A 14,807-nucleotide genomic window follows, 5' to 3' on the forward strand; every position below is an offset into this window, starting at 1 on the left:
CCTCCGCTATGACATTCATCAGTAGAGCTTTTCTAATACTGATTTGTCTGGCGTCTGTCCGTCAACTTTTGCATTGAAGTCTATCTTATAGTTCCGATTGGATTGTTCTGAAACTTGGTACAATGATCTTTGGGGCACTCTACGCAAACTAATAGAGAGAGAGAGAGAGATTTCGGAACTTTCGAAATTTTAATTTTTTATTTAAAAAATTTTAAATTAAAATTTTACATTTTAAAGTCTATCTTCTTCTAGAGTTTTGTTGGGATAGTACTGAAACGTGGTACTATGATTATATAAACTAACACATTTCTAAATTTATGAATTTACCTTTGACGAAATAAATATTTAAAAATTAAAACCAAACATTAACACAAATTAAGTCTGTCTGCATTTTTTTTAGGTACTTTTGAAGTGTAGAACAGCGATTCTCTAATTAATGAATATTTCAACAACAACAACAACAAAATAATAATAATAAATATAAAGTCAATAAAACTGCTTCTTAAGTTCTTGAACATTGACAATTTCTACATGTATTTTCTGGAACATTTCATTCATTAGTTCTGAAAGAAGTTATTACAATACGGGCAAGTCTCCAAAAAATAACAAAGAAAACAAATTTCATAGAATGTATTAAAATAAAAAGTTATTTTACAAATCTAAAAATATGTCTCTTAACGTTTTTATTTGATAATTCTTAAACTTGACACATGGGTAATCGAAGGTAATCTTTACAAAATTATTAAATTGCCTACTACTGACAAAATTGAAAATTTAATAGCGGAGCTCTATAAGCCTCTTGTTAGTTATTTCCGTTGAATCTTTTAATCTACCGACTCTGTCAGATATGTTTGTAATTTATATGTTTTTAATAAATGTGGTTACCATTATTGTACTACAAGAATAGCATTTTTTCTCAAATACATCACGTAAACTTTAAAGGGGCATTCCTGAGTTTGCTGCACTTTTTAAGATGTTATCGACTAACAAAGACTTTTTAACGATTGTAATTACATATGAAATATATTTTTTATGCATAAAATATTAGTGGCTGTATATTAAACGCGTTTCTGATCGTTCTAATATTTGTGCTAGGTTAAATTTCATTTTATTTCCAAAATATAATTTTTTTCGTACGTACGAAATTATTTGAAGACACAATCTAGTCTTGGCTTCTTTCAAATATTAAGACGACCAGAAACACATTGAATATACAGACACTGATATTCTAAACCAGAAAATATATTTAATATGTACGATTAATCGTAGAACTATTTTATTAGTCGGAAACATCTTACAATGCAGCAAACTCAGGAATGTCCCTTTAATTATGATAATAACTGATATGGATATCGGCCGATTTCCATATATAACGTAGCCCAAACGTCGCTAGTTAGTTAGGTAATCACCTCATTGTGTGCCCAAAAACAGCGTGTTAAGCATGACAGTAAATTAAATGAAAAATGTTTGTTTTGGTTAACAACACCACTAGAGCAGGAATATTGATCAATCATCAGCTACTGGATGTCCAACATTTGATATACTTGCATATAGTCTTAGTAAAAACTCGCTGTGTTTTCCATTTAGCAGCAAGTTATCTTTTATATGCATTTTGCCGCAGACAGGACAACACATACCAAACCTTTCATATACCATTAATTGTGCATCATTCTTAATAATTATGTATATTTGCTAAGTGAATCAGTCATTACATTTAATTCATAATAACATAACAGCAGCACATAGAACACATCGGCTTTTGGATGTTAAACAAAGGCAAGCACATGCCGATAGTGATTATCAAATCTGTATTTAAAATTTGATTGTTAAATTAAAACCCATTGTAAAGAATTGTGCCACTTTCTTTTTTTTTTTTTAAATACCACAGGTAAGCAAATTAAAATATGGTGTAAAATTCAGGTGAAACCTACGCTCACATTAGGTTCCTATAGTGACCAAACGACTGCCTGACGTCTTTATTCTGTTTGTAGTAGCATTTCGTTTGTCCAAGTTTGTTAACAAAATACACGTAGTTTTTCAAAGATTTGGAAGAATCCAGACAGTGCTAACCTGATCAGTTAGCAGTGATTACAGTCGTCAAATAATTTGAATTTGTTAACACTGACCTTGTCGTTATTGTAATTCCGACCAGTCTTAAAGGCACCAACCAAATCTGCTCGAGGAAAAAAAAGAGAAGTGAAAACAGAACGAGAATTGCAAAAGTAAAGAATCGCAACCCATATTAACTATGTTACATACTTCATTAACAAGACATGAAAACGAGAAAAAAGGCAGAGATGTACTTTTTCATCTGATATTTTAAATAATTTTACCGTAGATAGTTTAAGATATAAATATAGATTGCTACTTTACGGGTTTTGAAAACAATGCCATGATCAGTTATAACATTTAATCATTTCAAGTGGGGGTGGGTAATGTTAAAACGATAATTTGTCACAATTGTAATCAACTGTCGCGGTTGGAAAGATAAGGACAGGGGTGTAAAGATGGATAGCAAAATGTGTTGAAAGATAGGAGCAGCTACCAGATGGAAAATAAAAAAGATACATTTCAAACGGGAGAACGGAAACGGTGTCGTGGTTAAGCCATCGGACATAAGGCTGGTAGGTACTGGGTTCACAGCCCGGTACCAGCTCCCACCCAGAGCGAGTTTTAACTACTCACTGGGTAGGTGTAAGACCATTACATCCTCTTCTCTCTCACTAACCACTAACGACTAACAACTAACCCACTGTCCTGGATTAGACTGAGGTGTGTCCCCAGGACAGCGTGTTTGAACCTTAATTGGATATAAGCACGAAAATAATTCGAAATGAAAAATGAAAAGTAATGCACCGTAGCAATCACGACCTTGTCTAAAAATCCCTTGTTTTCTGTTTTGTGCAGAGATTGACAGAACACATATTTTATTGCATAAAGAACAAAATGATTGAGCACATGTTTGCCAACTTATTAGGCCCTCTCCTATATACATATAATACAATATCAATGACTACAATCACATAATTATTTTTATATTTTTTTATATTTATAATTATAATATAATATTAGTGTATAGACACATGTACATATAAAATGCATATACAGATTTATTTCGATAACAATCAAATTTAGGAATAGAGAGTTTTACATGTATATACAACATGATTTTGAGATAAATTAAAGATACATAAAAAGAAGCAAAGATAGTATAAAATATGTACAATATTCAGAATTTCAAAAAGAAAAAAAGAAGAAAAAAGAAAAAGAAAAGAAAGCAAAATAGAAAAGAGAAAGACAAAAAAAAAAAAAAAAAAAAAAAAAAAAAATAACCCTAAAAAAACACGAAAGAAATAAAGTGCATAAATGCAATCAAACCATCAGACTTTTTAAAATCAAAACGATGTGTTTGTTTAATACATTTTTGGACAGAAATAAATATTTGTTTCATTACTGAAATTTTAAAAATAATTATGAAGAGGTATGATATTGGTTGTGTTTACAGTTTTGTTCGTATATAATAGAATGAGTTGCACACTGTTTGACACAACTTTCAAAAATAGTGCTATATTTAGTAGCCAAACTAGAATTAATGTTAAATGTTAATGACATATATTTTCATACTGTTGAAAGTTAATGTTTTCTACATATATAAGCACTACGTTGTCGCTAGTATAGTACAGGACAATGTTTTATCACCTTACTCCAAGATTTATCACTTTCTTTCTTTTCGTTTTATTATAATGAAAATATTTATGTTTAATTAAAGTTTTTATTTTTGTATATTTTATATTATTGTTAGAGTATATCTCCGGTCGTATTTGTTTTGTTAATGGTTTTTTGTTTGCTTTTGGATCTTCTTTTTTCTTGTAGTTATTGCAATTTGTTTTTAATATCGAAGCTAATGTTGCGCTTGGGGAAATTTATTACCACATGGATGAATATATGAAATCCAAATCGCGTAAACGAAGAAATGCTCACATATAATTGAAATTGAATAAACTGAGAAAGATAAACGTCATAAAACTCTTCATTTTTTTTTTTTTTTTTTTATTTGCGACAATGCGTAATAGTATTATTTAAAAAAGAAAGGCTGAAATAAATAAAGAAAGAAAAACAAAGTGGTATGTCCATTTATCTATATAATGTAATATAAAACTTTTATAAATCTAGTTCACATTGAACTCTATATTTTGTGTTCTTATTTGTATTTTCGACACTATATAACTGCTATTTCCAAAATCAACAACCCAAAACTGAACACTTCAATTCATGAATACTACACGTGATTAAACAAATCCGGGAACCACACATCCCCCCCCCCCACCCCCAAAAGCCCTCTATTAGAGCTTAGGTTAATTTAAAACTATATATTACACCAAATGGCTAAGAAGTAATCAATCTATTAAACTTTTGGCTAATGCGCATGTCCGTAGAATCGTCCGTTTTGCAGATTTGTCAAACACAGTTCGCGAAATGCAGGGTTTTTTCTTCTAATCTAATTTTTGTTTGTTGTGACCTGGTGACATTGACTGTTGTGCCAACTGAAGATTAATATAAGATTTTCCCCTTCTTACCCCGAATATGCTAACCCGCTGTTAGCCTTCGAGCATCCATGTTAAAGATTCGCAACCCTGTGTTAGATACAACAAGTGTTTTCTCTTTCTATTCGTTTCGTATTCCATCTTTTCTCAATATATTTGAAGATTTGCTACATTCAGAATAATATTCCCCAAAGTATTCAGTACATGTAGTGTGACCCCCAAAATAACCTTATAATATACCCATTCATTTTCATTTATTACAAGCTTATATTTAATTAATGTAGAAACACGCTTTCCTGGGCACATGTTTTGCGTGTTCTTTGTTTAGTGTTGTTTCATTTCACAGCCATGTCATCAGAGCTGTATTAGTGCACAGGCCTAGGACGCCAAATTTTAGGGGGCGAAAAAATATTACAAAACATAAGAAGAATTAAAAAACAATCATTTTAGGGGTGGGTTTTTTACGTTTACGTTAGTATTACGATTATGGTTTTGAAGGCGGAAGGGGATGATAAGTGTGTGTGTGTGTGTGTGTGTGTGTGTGTGTGTGTGTGTGAGGGGCAACACTATTAGTGGACTAGGGGCGCCAAATTCTCAAATACGTCTCTGCAGCTCATTATTGAGATATATTTATGCTTTGCCATATGTTTTTTTTTGTAATACCATACCATTTACGTCATTCAGCAGAAGATTTAAACGAATACTAGTATTTAGTAACTAGCATACATAACAAGTAGTTTAAAGTGGCACGTGCTACTTGACCTGAGACTATATCTAATGAATGCTAAGACCGCTACACTGAACGCAAACCTCAGCTATCTAAGCTATCTGTCCATTACATGAGTTAAAGGAACATTCCTGAGTTTGTTGCAACTTTTAAGATGTTATCGACTAACAGAGACTTTTTAACGATTGAAATTACATATGAAATATATTTTTCTGCATAAAATATTAGTGGCTGTATATTAAACGTGTTTCTGATCGTTCTAATATTTGTACTAGGTTAAATTTCATTTTATTTCTCAAAATATTATTTTTTCGTACGTACGAAATGATTTGAAGACAAAATCCAGTTTGGGCTTCTTACAAATATTAAGACGTCCAGAAACACATTGAATATAGAGACACTGATATTCTAAACAAAAAAATATCTTTAATATGTAAGTTTAATCGTAGAAATATTTTATTAGTCGGAAACATCTTACAATGCAGCAAACTCAGGAATGTCCCTTTAATGGTTAGCCTTTAGTATTTGCTGATAATAAAACATTCAGTTTTATCCACTTCCTTGCTTATTTTTTAGATTCGCAACCAACTTGACCGTTAATGGCTAATAGTCCAGTGTGAGAGTGAAAGTTTGTTTTATTTAACGACACCACTAGAGCATATTGATATATTAACCTACGGCTTTTGGATGTTGAACATTTGGCAATTCTAACATACAATATTAGAGAGGCCACCCGCTACATTTTTTCCATTAGTAGGAAAGGATCTTTTATATGTACATACAACGGCCTTTGATATATCAGTCGTGCACTGGTTGGTGAGGGGGGAGAGAGAGAGAGAGAGAGAGAGAGAGAGAGAGAGAGAGAGAGAGAGAGAGAGAGAGAGAGAGAGAGGGAGAGAGAGAGAGAGAGAGAGAGAGAGAGAGAGAGAGAGAGAGAGAGGAGAGGAGAGAGAGAGAGAGAGAGAGAGAGAGAGAGAAAGCGAGAGAGAGAGAGAGAGAGAGAGAGAGAGAGCGAGCGAGAGAGAGAGAGAGAGAGAGAGAGAGAGAGAGAGAGAAAAAGAAAGAGATGGGGAGAGAGAGAGAGAACGAGAGGGAGAGAGAGAGAAAGAGAGTGACGTGAGTGTGGACGTTGTTGTACTTGTTCAAATGAGCTGTAAACTGGTGCCAAATCTGGGATACGAACACAGTATCTATTACCACAGGGGTCGAAATTGGTTGTAATTCCTGCCAGATATTCTTTCCGGCAACGTACAAATTCTACTGGCCCGAATCAAAACTGCCGCACCAAACATGATTGTCGGTCCGACGAGGCGACAGGTAAAAGACCTTTTCCTGTCCGTGGTAATGTCATTGTTGACTGACAAATACCGGCAGTATTTCGACCCCTGTAACATTACAGATATTGTTCTGAGTCTGTTGCCATTGCCAAATGTTTTCAGCTAATAGAACTTTTATGACAACTAGATATACAGTGCATTAAAATACCAGTGTCTGTATATTCCACGTGTTTCTGATTGTTCAAACTGGATTTTACTTACCAACAATGCTGTATTTACGAAAATGTATATATTTATAAGATATTAAATTAGCTTCCATTTCTTATCATGTGTATATCCATAGTGAAATAATATTCAGTTGTCACGAGCTGTAACGTGTGACAGTGAATATTATTTAACGACGGACATTTACGACGGAGTTTAATATCATATTTATTACCCATAATCGAATTCATTTTATATCACTAAACACGTTTGGTTAACCCTTTTGGTACGGTCATAGTGCGCCAATTGATGACGTCAAAGTGTTACGTTCTAGCTTGACGTATCACTTTGATATGTACCAAAAGTAAAGTTTGTTTTATTTAACGACGCCACTAGAGAACATTGATTTTTTATCTTACCATCTGCTATTGGACGTCAAACATATGGTCATTCTGACACTGTTTTTAGAGGAAACCCGCTGTCGCCACATAGGCTACTCGTTTACGACAGGCAGCAAGGGATCTTTTATTTGCGCTTCCCACAGGCAGGATAGCACACACCATGGCCTATGTTGAACCAGATATGGATCACTGGTCGGTGCAAGTGGTTTACACCTACCCACTGAGCCTTTGAGGGTTTGGAATCGGTATCTGGATTAAAAACCCTATGTCTCGACTGGGATCCGAACCCAGTACCAGCCTGTAGACCGATGGCCTAACCACGACGCCACCGAGGCCGGTTTGATATGTACCAAGATATCTTTTAACCATATGAGTAACATAAAAACTTAATTTTCAAGCATGCACTCATTGGCATATACATCATCTACCTGCTCTGTCTTCTCATATCAAGGGTTAACTGTCAGTGGTTTGCACATATATGTCCATGTATATTATAAATCTCAAGCATGTGTGGCGACTAAATGTAAATGAAAACATTCTTTTAAAAATCCATATCTAATGCATCAATTTGTTGTTATAAACTGACCTTGACTGGTTCTTTCGTTTTGTTTTTCGTGGACGCAGGTTGGATTTCGTGTTTGACTTTCAACAATTGTCAGTGTGCAATTGACAGGTGCAATTTGCAGTTCAACGCGATGCAGAGAGCAAGCCTCATCTAGTATTTAACATGTAAATGAATCTTTTATTTGAGAGTCAACAGATTTCGATACGAACGTAATGTAAAGAAAAGAACGACAGAAAGAAAAACAAAAGAAGAAGAAGCAAAAGCGAGAATCGATATACCCATACTTACCACAACAATCCAGAATGCGAATGTTGTGTATTACGAACCATTATAAGTACCATTATTAATATTAATGCTGTAATATAGCCATGCATAGTGACGTCATACCATTTATTCATCCAAAACATATAATACAGTACATTTCAACCTGTGTAGTAAGGTAACATTAAATACCAAATAGCATCTCTCTGGGTCAAATGCACCTAACTTTGGATACGCATTAAAGGGACATTCCTGAGTTTGCTGCATTGTAAGATGTTTAGGACTAATAAAATATTTCTACGATTAAACTTACATGTTAAATACATTTTCTTGTTTAGAATATCAGTGTGTGTGTGTGTGTGTGTGTGTGTGTGTGTGTGTGTGTGTGTGTGTGTGTATGTTCAATGTATTTCTGGTCGTCTTAATATTTGTAAGAAGCCCAAACTGGATTTTGTTTTCAAATAATTTCGTACGTACGAAAAAAACATTCTTAGAAAATAAAATGAAATTTAGCCTAGTACAAATATTAGAACGATCAGAAACACGTTTAATATACAGCCACTAATATTTTGTGCAGAAAAATATATTTGATATGTAATTACAATCGTTAAAAAGTCTGTTAGTCGATAACATCTTAAAAACTTGCAGCAAACTCAGGAATGTCCCTTTAAATAAGATCACGCCTACCATTGGTGAAATATTGTCATCTATTGCATAAGATTTGGTGCTACACACCCAGTATAGCCATGCCTGTTGCCCCCTTTAAGTCCTTATTAGTCCCCTACCGGTCCAACCGGAGGGGACTATAGGTTTCATCTTTGTCCTTCTGTCCTTCTGTCCGCCTGCCTGTCTGTCCGTCCGCCTGCCACACATAGAGTTTTCCGGATGGTTATGTTTTAGAATGTCTTGAGATATTAACCTGAAATGTTTGGTATGGCTTTATCATGTACTGTTACAGACCACGTTTAACTTTCATGGCGATTTAACCATTTTTGACGGAGTTATGGCCCTTGAACTTAAGCGATATGAACGATTGTGTTCCGGACTTTTGTTTTCAGAAAGCCTTGAGATATTGAGCTGAAATTTTGTTCATAGCTTTATCATGTACTGTTACAGATCACAAGTTTGACCTTCATGGCAATTTAACCATTTTTGACGGAATTACGGCCCTTGGTAGGGGATATGCTTGTTATTCTTCCAAAACATCTAACAGCACAAGTTAACCTGTATTTTAAGCATACATCACTTTTATAGGTGCGGGCTTCCATTTTTGTAAGGACAGGGGTGGGTGGCGGCTTTGCCCGAATTAAAGGGAAAAGCCCGAATCTGGATAACAACATTTGGTATATAGGTTTACAAACAAATCATTACATGGATTACAACTAATTTTGAGGGTAGAATGAAGGAAATACATGGTAAAAAGGTCTCAGGTTAGCGCATTTTCCTCGAATATGTGTATAATTTTTGCCCAAATTTGAGGTTGACAGTATTTTTTTTGTATTTTGTCAATAAATAAGGACATTTTATGAAGTGCTATTCATAAACCGGCCTCGGTGGCGTCATGGCAGGCCATCGGTCTACAGGCTGGTAGGTACTGGGTTCGAATCCCAGTCGAGGCATGGGATTTTTAATCCAGATACCGACTCCAAACCCCGAGTGAGTGCTCCGCAAGGCTCAATGGGTAGGTGTAAACCACTTGCACCGACCAGTGATCCATAACTGGTTCAACAAAGGCCATGGTTTGTGCTATCCTGCTTGTGGGAAGCGCAAATAAAAGATCCCTTGCTGCCTGTCGTAAAAAAAAGTAGCCTATGTGGCGACAGCGGGATTCCTCTAATAACAGTGTCAGAATGACCATATGTTTGACGTCCAATAGCCGATTATAAGATTAAAAATCAATGTGCTCTAGTGGCGTCGTTAAATAAAACAAACTTTACTTTTTGCTATTCATAACATCGGTTGACATAAAGTTTTCATTTTGTGTGGGATATTGACAGAATTGGTGATTGATTTATGTATGTAGCTGCAGGATGACCTAGACAGGTGTAGCAGATAGATATATACTCTTCAAAAAAAGAAACGCAAAAGGGTACAAATGGGTTATAACTCCGATTTTATGTTTCCTACCGGTTCATGCTTTGTGAATATAAGGTCATTGCATGTCCCAAACACATTCCCACGGTTACATTCGATAAAACGCAGCTACTGTACAATAAAGTTCCAAAATGTGAATATTCGCAAAAACGCAGCCACGTGCAAACCATGTCACCACTGCACGTGCGTTGTCTGCACGTGCAACATGAACACCGACAGTATAAAAGTGCAGGGTGTTCGCTTGCCTGGCCTCTGTATCTGGCCGACAGTTGACAATCCAGGACATGCCACGTCTCAGTGAACCGCAGAGAAACAATGCCATCGGCCGACTAGACGCAGGCGAATCCAGAACGGCCGTTGCCAGGGCATTCCATGTGTCCCCAAGCACCATCTCCAGACTGTGGGACCGTTACCAGCAACATGGATCAACACGTGACCTCCCTAGATCCGGTCGACCACGGGTCACTACCCCCGGGCAGGACCGCTACATCCGGGTACGCCACCTTCGGGAACGATTGACTACTGCCACCTCCACAGCCGCAGCAATACCAGGTTTGCGCAGGATATCCGACCAGACCGTACGGAACCGCCTACGTGAGGTAGGAATTCGTGCCAGACGTCCAGTTCGAGGTGTCATCTTAACACCACAACACCGTCGACTCCGACTGCAGTGGTGCCAGATTCATCGACAATGGCCTCAACTGCGATGGAGACAGGTGTGGTTCAGTGACGAGTGCCGATTTCTGCTCCGACGTCATGATGGAAGATGTCGCGTGTATAGGCGTCGTGGTGAACGTTATGCGGCAAACTGCGTGCAGGAAGTGGACAGATTCGGCGGGGGTAGTGTCATGGTGTGGGCAGCCATCTCACACACTGGCAGAACTGACCTGGTCCACGTGCAGGGCAACCTGAATGCACAGGGCTACATTGACCAGATCCTCCGGCCACACATCGTTCCAGTTATGGCCAACGCCAACGCAGTGTTCCAACATGACAACGCCAGGCCTCACACAGCACGTCTCGCAACGGCTTTCCTACAGAACAACAACATTAATGTCCTTCCTTGGCCATCGATATCACCGGATTTGAACCCAATTGAGAATCTATGGGACGAGTTGGACCGACGCCTCCGACAGCGACAACCACAGCCCCAGACCCTGCCCGAGCTGGCAGCAGCCTTGCAGGCCGAGTGGGCCACCATCCCCCGGGACGTCATCCGTACTCTGGTTGCTTCAATGGGCAGGCGGTGCCAGGCAGTTGTCAACACACGCGGAGGCCACACCCGGTATTGACTCCAGATGACCTTGACCTTGGTGGTGTGTCCTATCACTTACTCACAATGGACTAGAGTGAATTGTGAACAATCCTGCAACATTTGGTAATTATCGGACTCACCATTCAATAATTAAATTAATTCTCCAAATGTTACGACAATGTGGTTTTGCGTTTCTTCTTTTGAAGAGTATATATATATATATATATATATATATATATATAAATGATGCTTTAAATAAATAAGGCTTTACTGGTTATCAATAATGGAACTAATACGGTTTTCATTCGAACTATAACTGAACATTTAAGATATCAACATAGACATGTTTGGAAGGAAGGAAATGTTTTATTTAACGACGCACTCAACACATTTCATTTACGGTTATATGGCGTCAGACATATGGTTACGAACCGCACAGATACTGAGAGAGGAAACCTGCTGTCGCCACTTCATGGGCTACTCTTTTCGATTAGCAGCAAGGGATCTTTTATATGCACCATCCCACAGACAGGATAGTACATACCACAGCCATTGTTACACCAACTGTAGAGCACTGGCTGAAACGAGAAATAACCCAATGGGTCCACCGACGGGCATCGATCCTAGATCGACCGCGCATCAAGCGAACGCTTTTACCACTGGGCTACGTCCCGCCCCAGACATGTTTGGAATTGTCGTTTATTTAAAAAAACCTACCTACCCGAAATACTTAGAAAAAGGTGTGGCAATAACCAGAAGCGGTTTCAAGAAATGTTTAGCTTGGGGTGCAACGTCAAAACAGGGACCTGCAGTATTCCAAAGTACACTAAAATACATTATTGACATGATTTCATGGTAATTTGAAGTTCGGGGAGGAGGAGCGCACCCCAGCACCCTCCCTCTGGATCGGCATCTGATAAAACGTATGTCTTACATCATTTAGCTGTAGTTCAAAATGTGCTGACGCGTCTTGAAATAAACAGCCCGTTCTCATTCTTTCAAATGAACGCATGCACGTGGAAAATATTTTGTTATTTGCCCTAACACCTGTGCATTGTGTATAATTTCTCCATGCTACCACCCCAAAATTACCGATCGAAACTATTTGGTAGACATGTACATTGTTTGGACATGACACATTAGAACATGTTCTCTGACCAGTGGGTACATAGAAATTGCGTCGACCACTGGAAACCGTTATGTCCTTGCTCAGTGGAAACAGATGCATACTATCGTATGTGCGTATGTTAGTCGCGGCCTTAAGAAATGAGTGCAACTCTGTATATATCAATATCAAGTACGTTGCAGCTATCAAAACGCATAATATATCCCCATCCTCTACGTTTAACCCTTTATCCCGCAATCTTTGACAGGATATACGCATCTTACAGTAATTCATGAATGCATGCCATCACAGCTGCATATATTCCATTGACCTTTGTCCTGTTTAGTAAGATTGGGGTTTTCTAAGCTACCCTGGGAATGGCAGTCCTCCTATAGGCGATACAGGAAGGATGAAACATCCTGTTACGTATCTCCTAGGGGTGGCAGTCTTCCTAAAGACGAGCACCTGATGGTGGATCGTGGAAGCAATCACGACATTGCCTAACATCCTGTCGACTCTGTCTTGTGAATATATACGAATTTGATCAGGGAATACGGTTTTGTCATTCAGATTCAGTCATATGACCTTTTGTTTGTTTGTCTGTCTGTCTATCTGTCTGTCTGTCTGTGTGTTTGTCTCTCTGGCCGACTATATATATATATATATATATATATATATATATATATATATATATATATTATGTATGTCTGGATGACTAGCTGTCTGCTTGTCTTTGACAACACAATTATGTTATGTTCTGTTTTGCTACGACCGGCCTCGGTGGCGTCGTGGTAGGCCATCGGTCTACAGGCTGGTAGGTACTGGGTTCGTATCCCAGTCGAGGCATGGGATTTTTAATCCAGATACCGACTCCAAACCCTGAGTGAGTGCTCCGCAAGGCTCAGTGGGTAGGTGTAAACCACTTGAACCGACCAGTGATCCATAACTGGTTCAACAAAGGCCATGGTTTGTGCTATCCTGCCGGTGGGAAGCGCAAATAAAAGATCCCTTGCTGCTAATCGGAAGAGTAGCCCATGTAGTGGCGACAGCGGGTTTCCTCTCAAAATCTGTGTGGTCCTTAACCATATGTCTGACGCCATATAACCGTAAATAAAATGTGTTGAGTGCGTCGTTAAATAAAACATTTCTTTCTGTTTTGCTACGCTCCTTTCCGATTCGATCCGTAACGATTCATTTCATTCCGTTTATTTCCGTCAGTTTATTACTATCGAATGGTTTTCATTACAGGCGGGAAGGTGATCATCCCGAAGACTGCCGAGCAGGCCGCCGATGGTCGTGACGCGTTGGCGAAGACTTTGTACGCCCGACTGTTCGGCTGGATTGTCCGCCAGGTCAACCAGAGACTACAGCCCGACAAAGAGTACACGTAAGGGAAATTACTCTGATAATTAAACAGGGTGGCCCAGAAATTACGGACTTGGGTTAAGTCCTGCCAAACAGAGTAGGACCCCCCCCCCAAAAAAAAAAAAACCCTAAAAAAAAAAATAATAATAATAAAAAATAAATAAATAAATAAACAATCAAATCGTTGGCAAACATTAGCATTGCTCGCTGTTGCTGAACGTATCCTAGATTTCAGCATTCAGTAAATGTTAAAGGAGCTCTGTTATGGGTATAAAATAAACTAATAAATAAATAGTCACAAAATAATAAATACAACGGGGCGTTTCGAATGTATATTCATGTATACAGTGGGATAGAATGGTAGGATGTTTCCATACAGCAGGAATAATCGGATGCCCTGCCTTCGTGTTACGTGTAATCGTGTGTCTTTGCTTAAAATAAACGAAACAGTTTGAAAAACAAGGATCCATCTATTATCAACTCTCTTTTTTTTCTTAAAATGTTTGTGTATGTGTGTGCATGTGCGTGAACGTGCACGTGCTGATTTTAAGTAGTATCACATAATCTACGTTTTCAATGTTCGAGCACGCTGTCCTGGCCACACATCTCAGCTATCTGGGCTATCTATCGAGGACTTTGAGTTAGTTGTTTGTGGTTGTGATAGAAAAATCTGTGTAGTGGCCTTGCTTTGGGTGGGAGTCGGTACCGGAAAGCGACCCCAATACTTACCAGCCTTAAACCCGATGGCTTAGGAACTAAACCACCAATGCTTGTACTACCCCCCCCCCCCCCTCCAGTCATTGGCGTAGCAAGGATTTATATGGGGTGGGGTGCAAACTACATAGGGGGCAACTCAAACTATGTATGTATGATTTTATAAAATTTAATACAGTAAAACTAAGATAAAAGTTTGATTGAGGGGATGGACGCTATGCCCACAATCCCCCTCGCTACGCCACTGCCCGTAGTTATTTAAGTTAGGTACTGCCCTCCGCTTGCACTATTTTGT

At 38.0% G+C, this 14,807-nt stretch overlaps 1 protein-coding gene across 1 annotated transcript in view; it reads left to right on the forward strand.

Moving 5' to 3' along the window:
- LOC121387679 (chitin synthase chs-2-like) overlaps positions 1 to 14,807 on the forward strand; it is a 163,521-nt gene that overhangs the window by 49,766 nt on the left and 98,948 nt on the right. Inside the window, exon 9 of the mRNA XM_041518871.1 lies at positions 13,682 to 13,820. Coding sequence (XP_041374805.1) covers positions 13,682 to 13,820 — 139 coding nt within the window. The remainder of the gene's footprint in view (positions 1 to 13,681; positions 13,821 to 14,807) is intronic.

This window comes from Gigantopelta aegis, chromosome 2 (genome assembly GCF_016097555.1).
Source record: "Gigantopelta aegis isolate Gae_Host chromosome 2, Gae_host_genome, whole genome shotgun sequence".
NCBI classification, from domain to species: domain Eukaryota; kingdom Metazoa; phylum Mollusca; class Gastropoda; order Neomphalida; family Peltospiridae; genus Gigantopelta; species Gigantopelta aegis.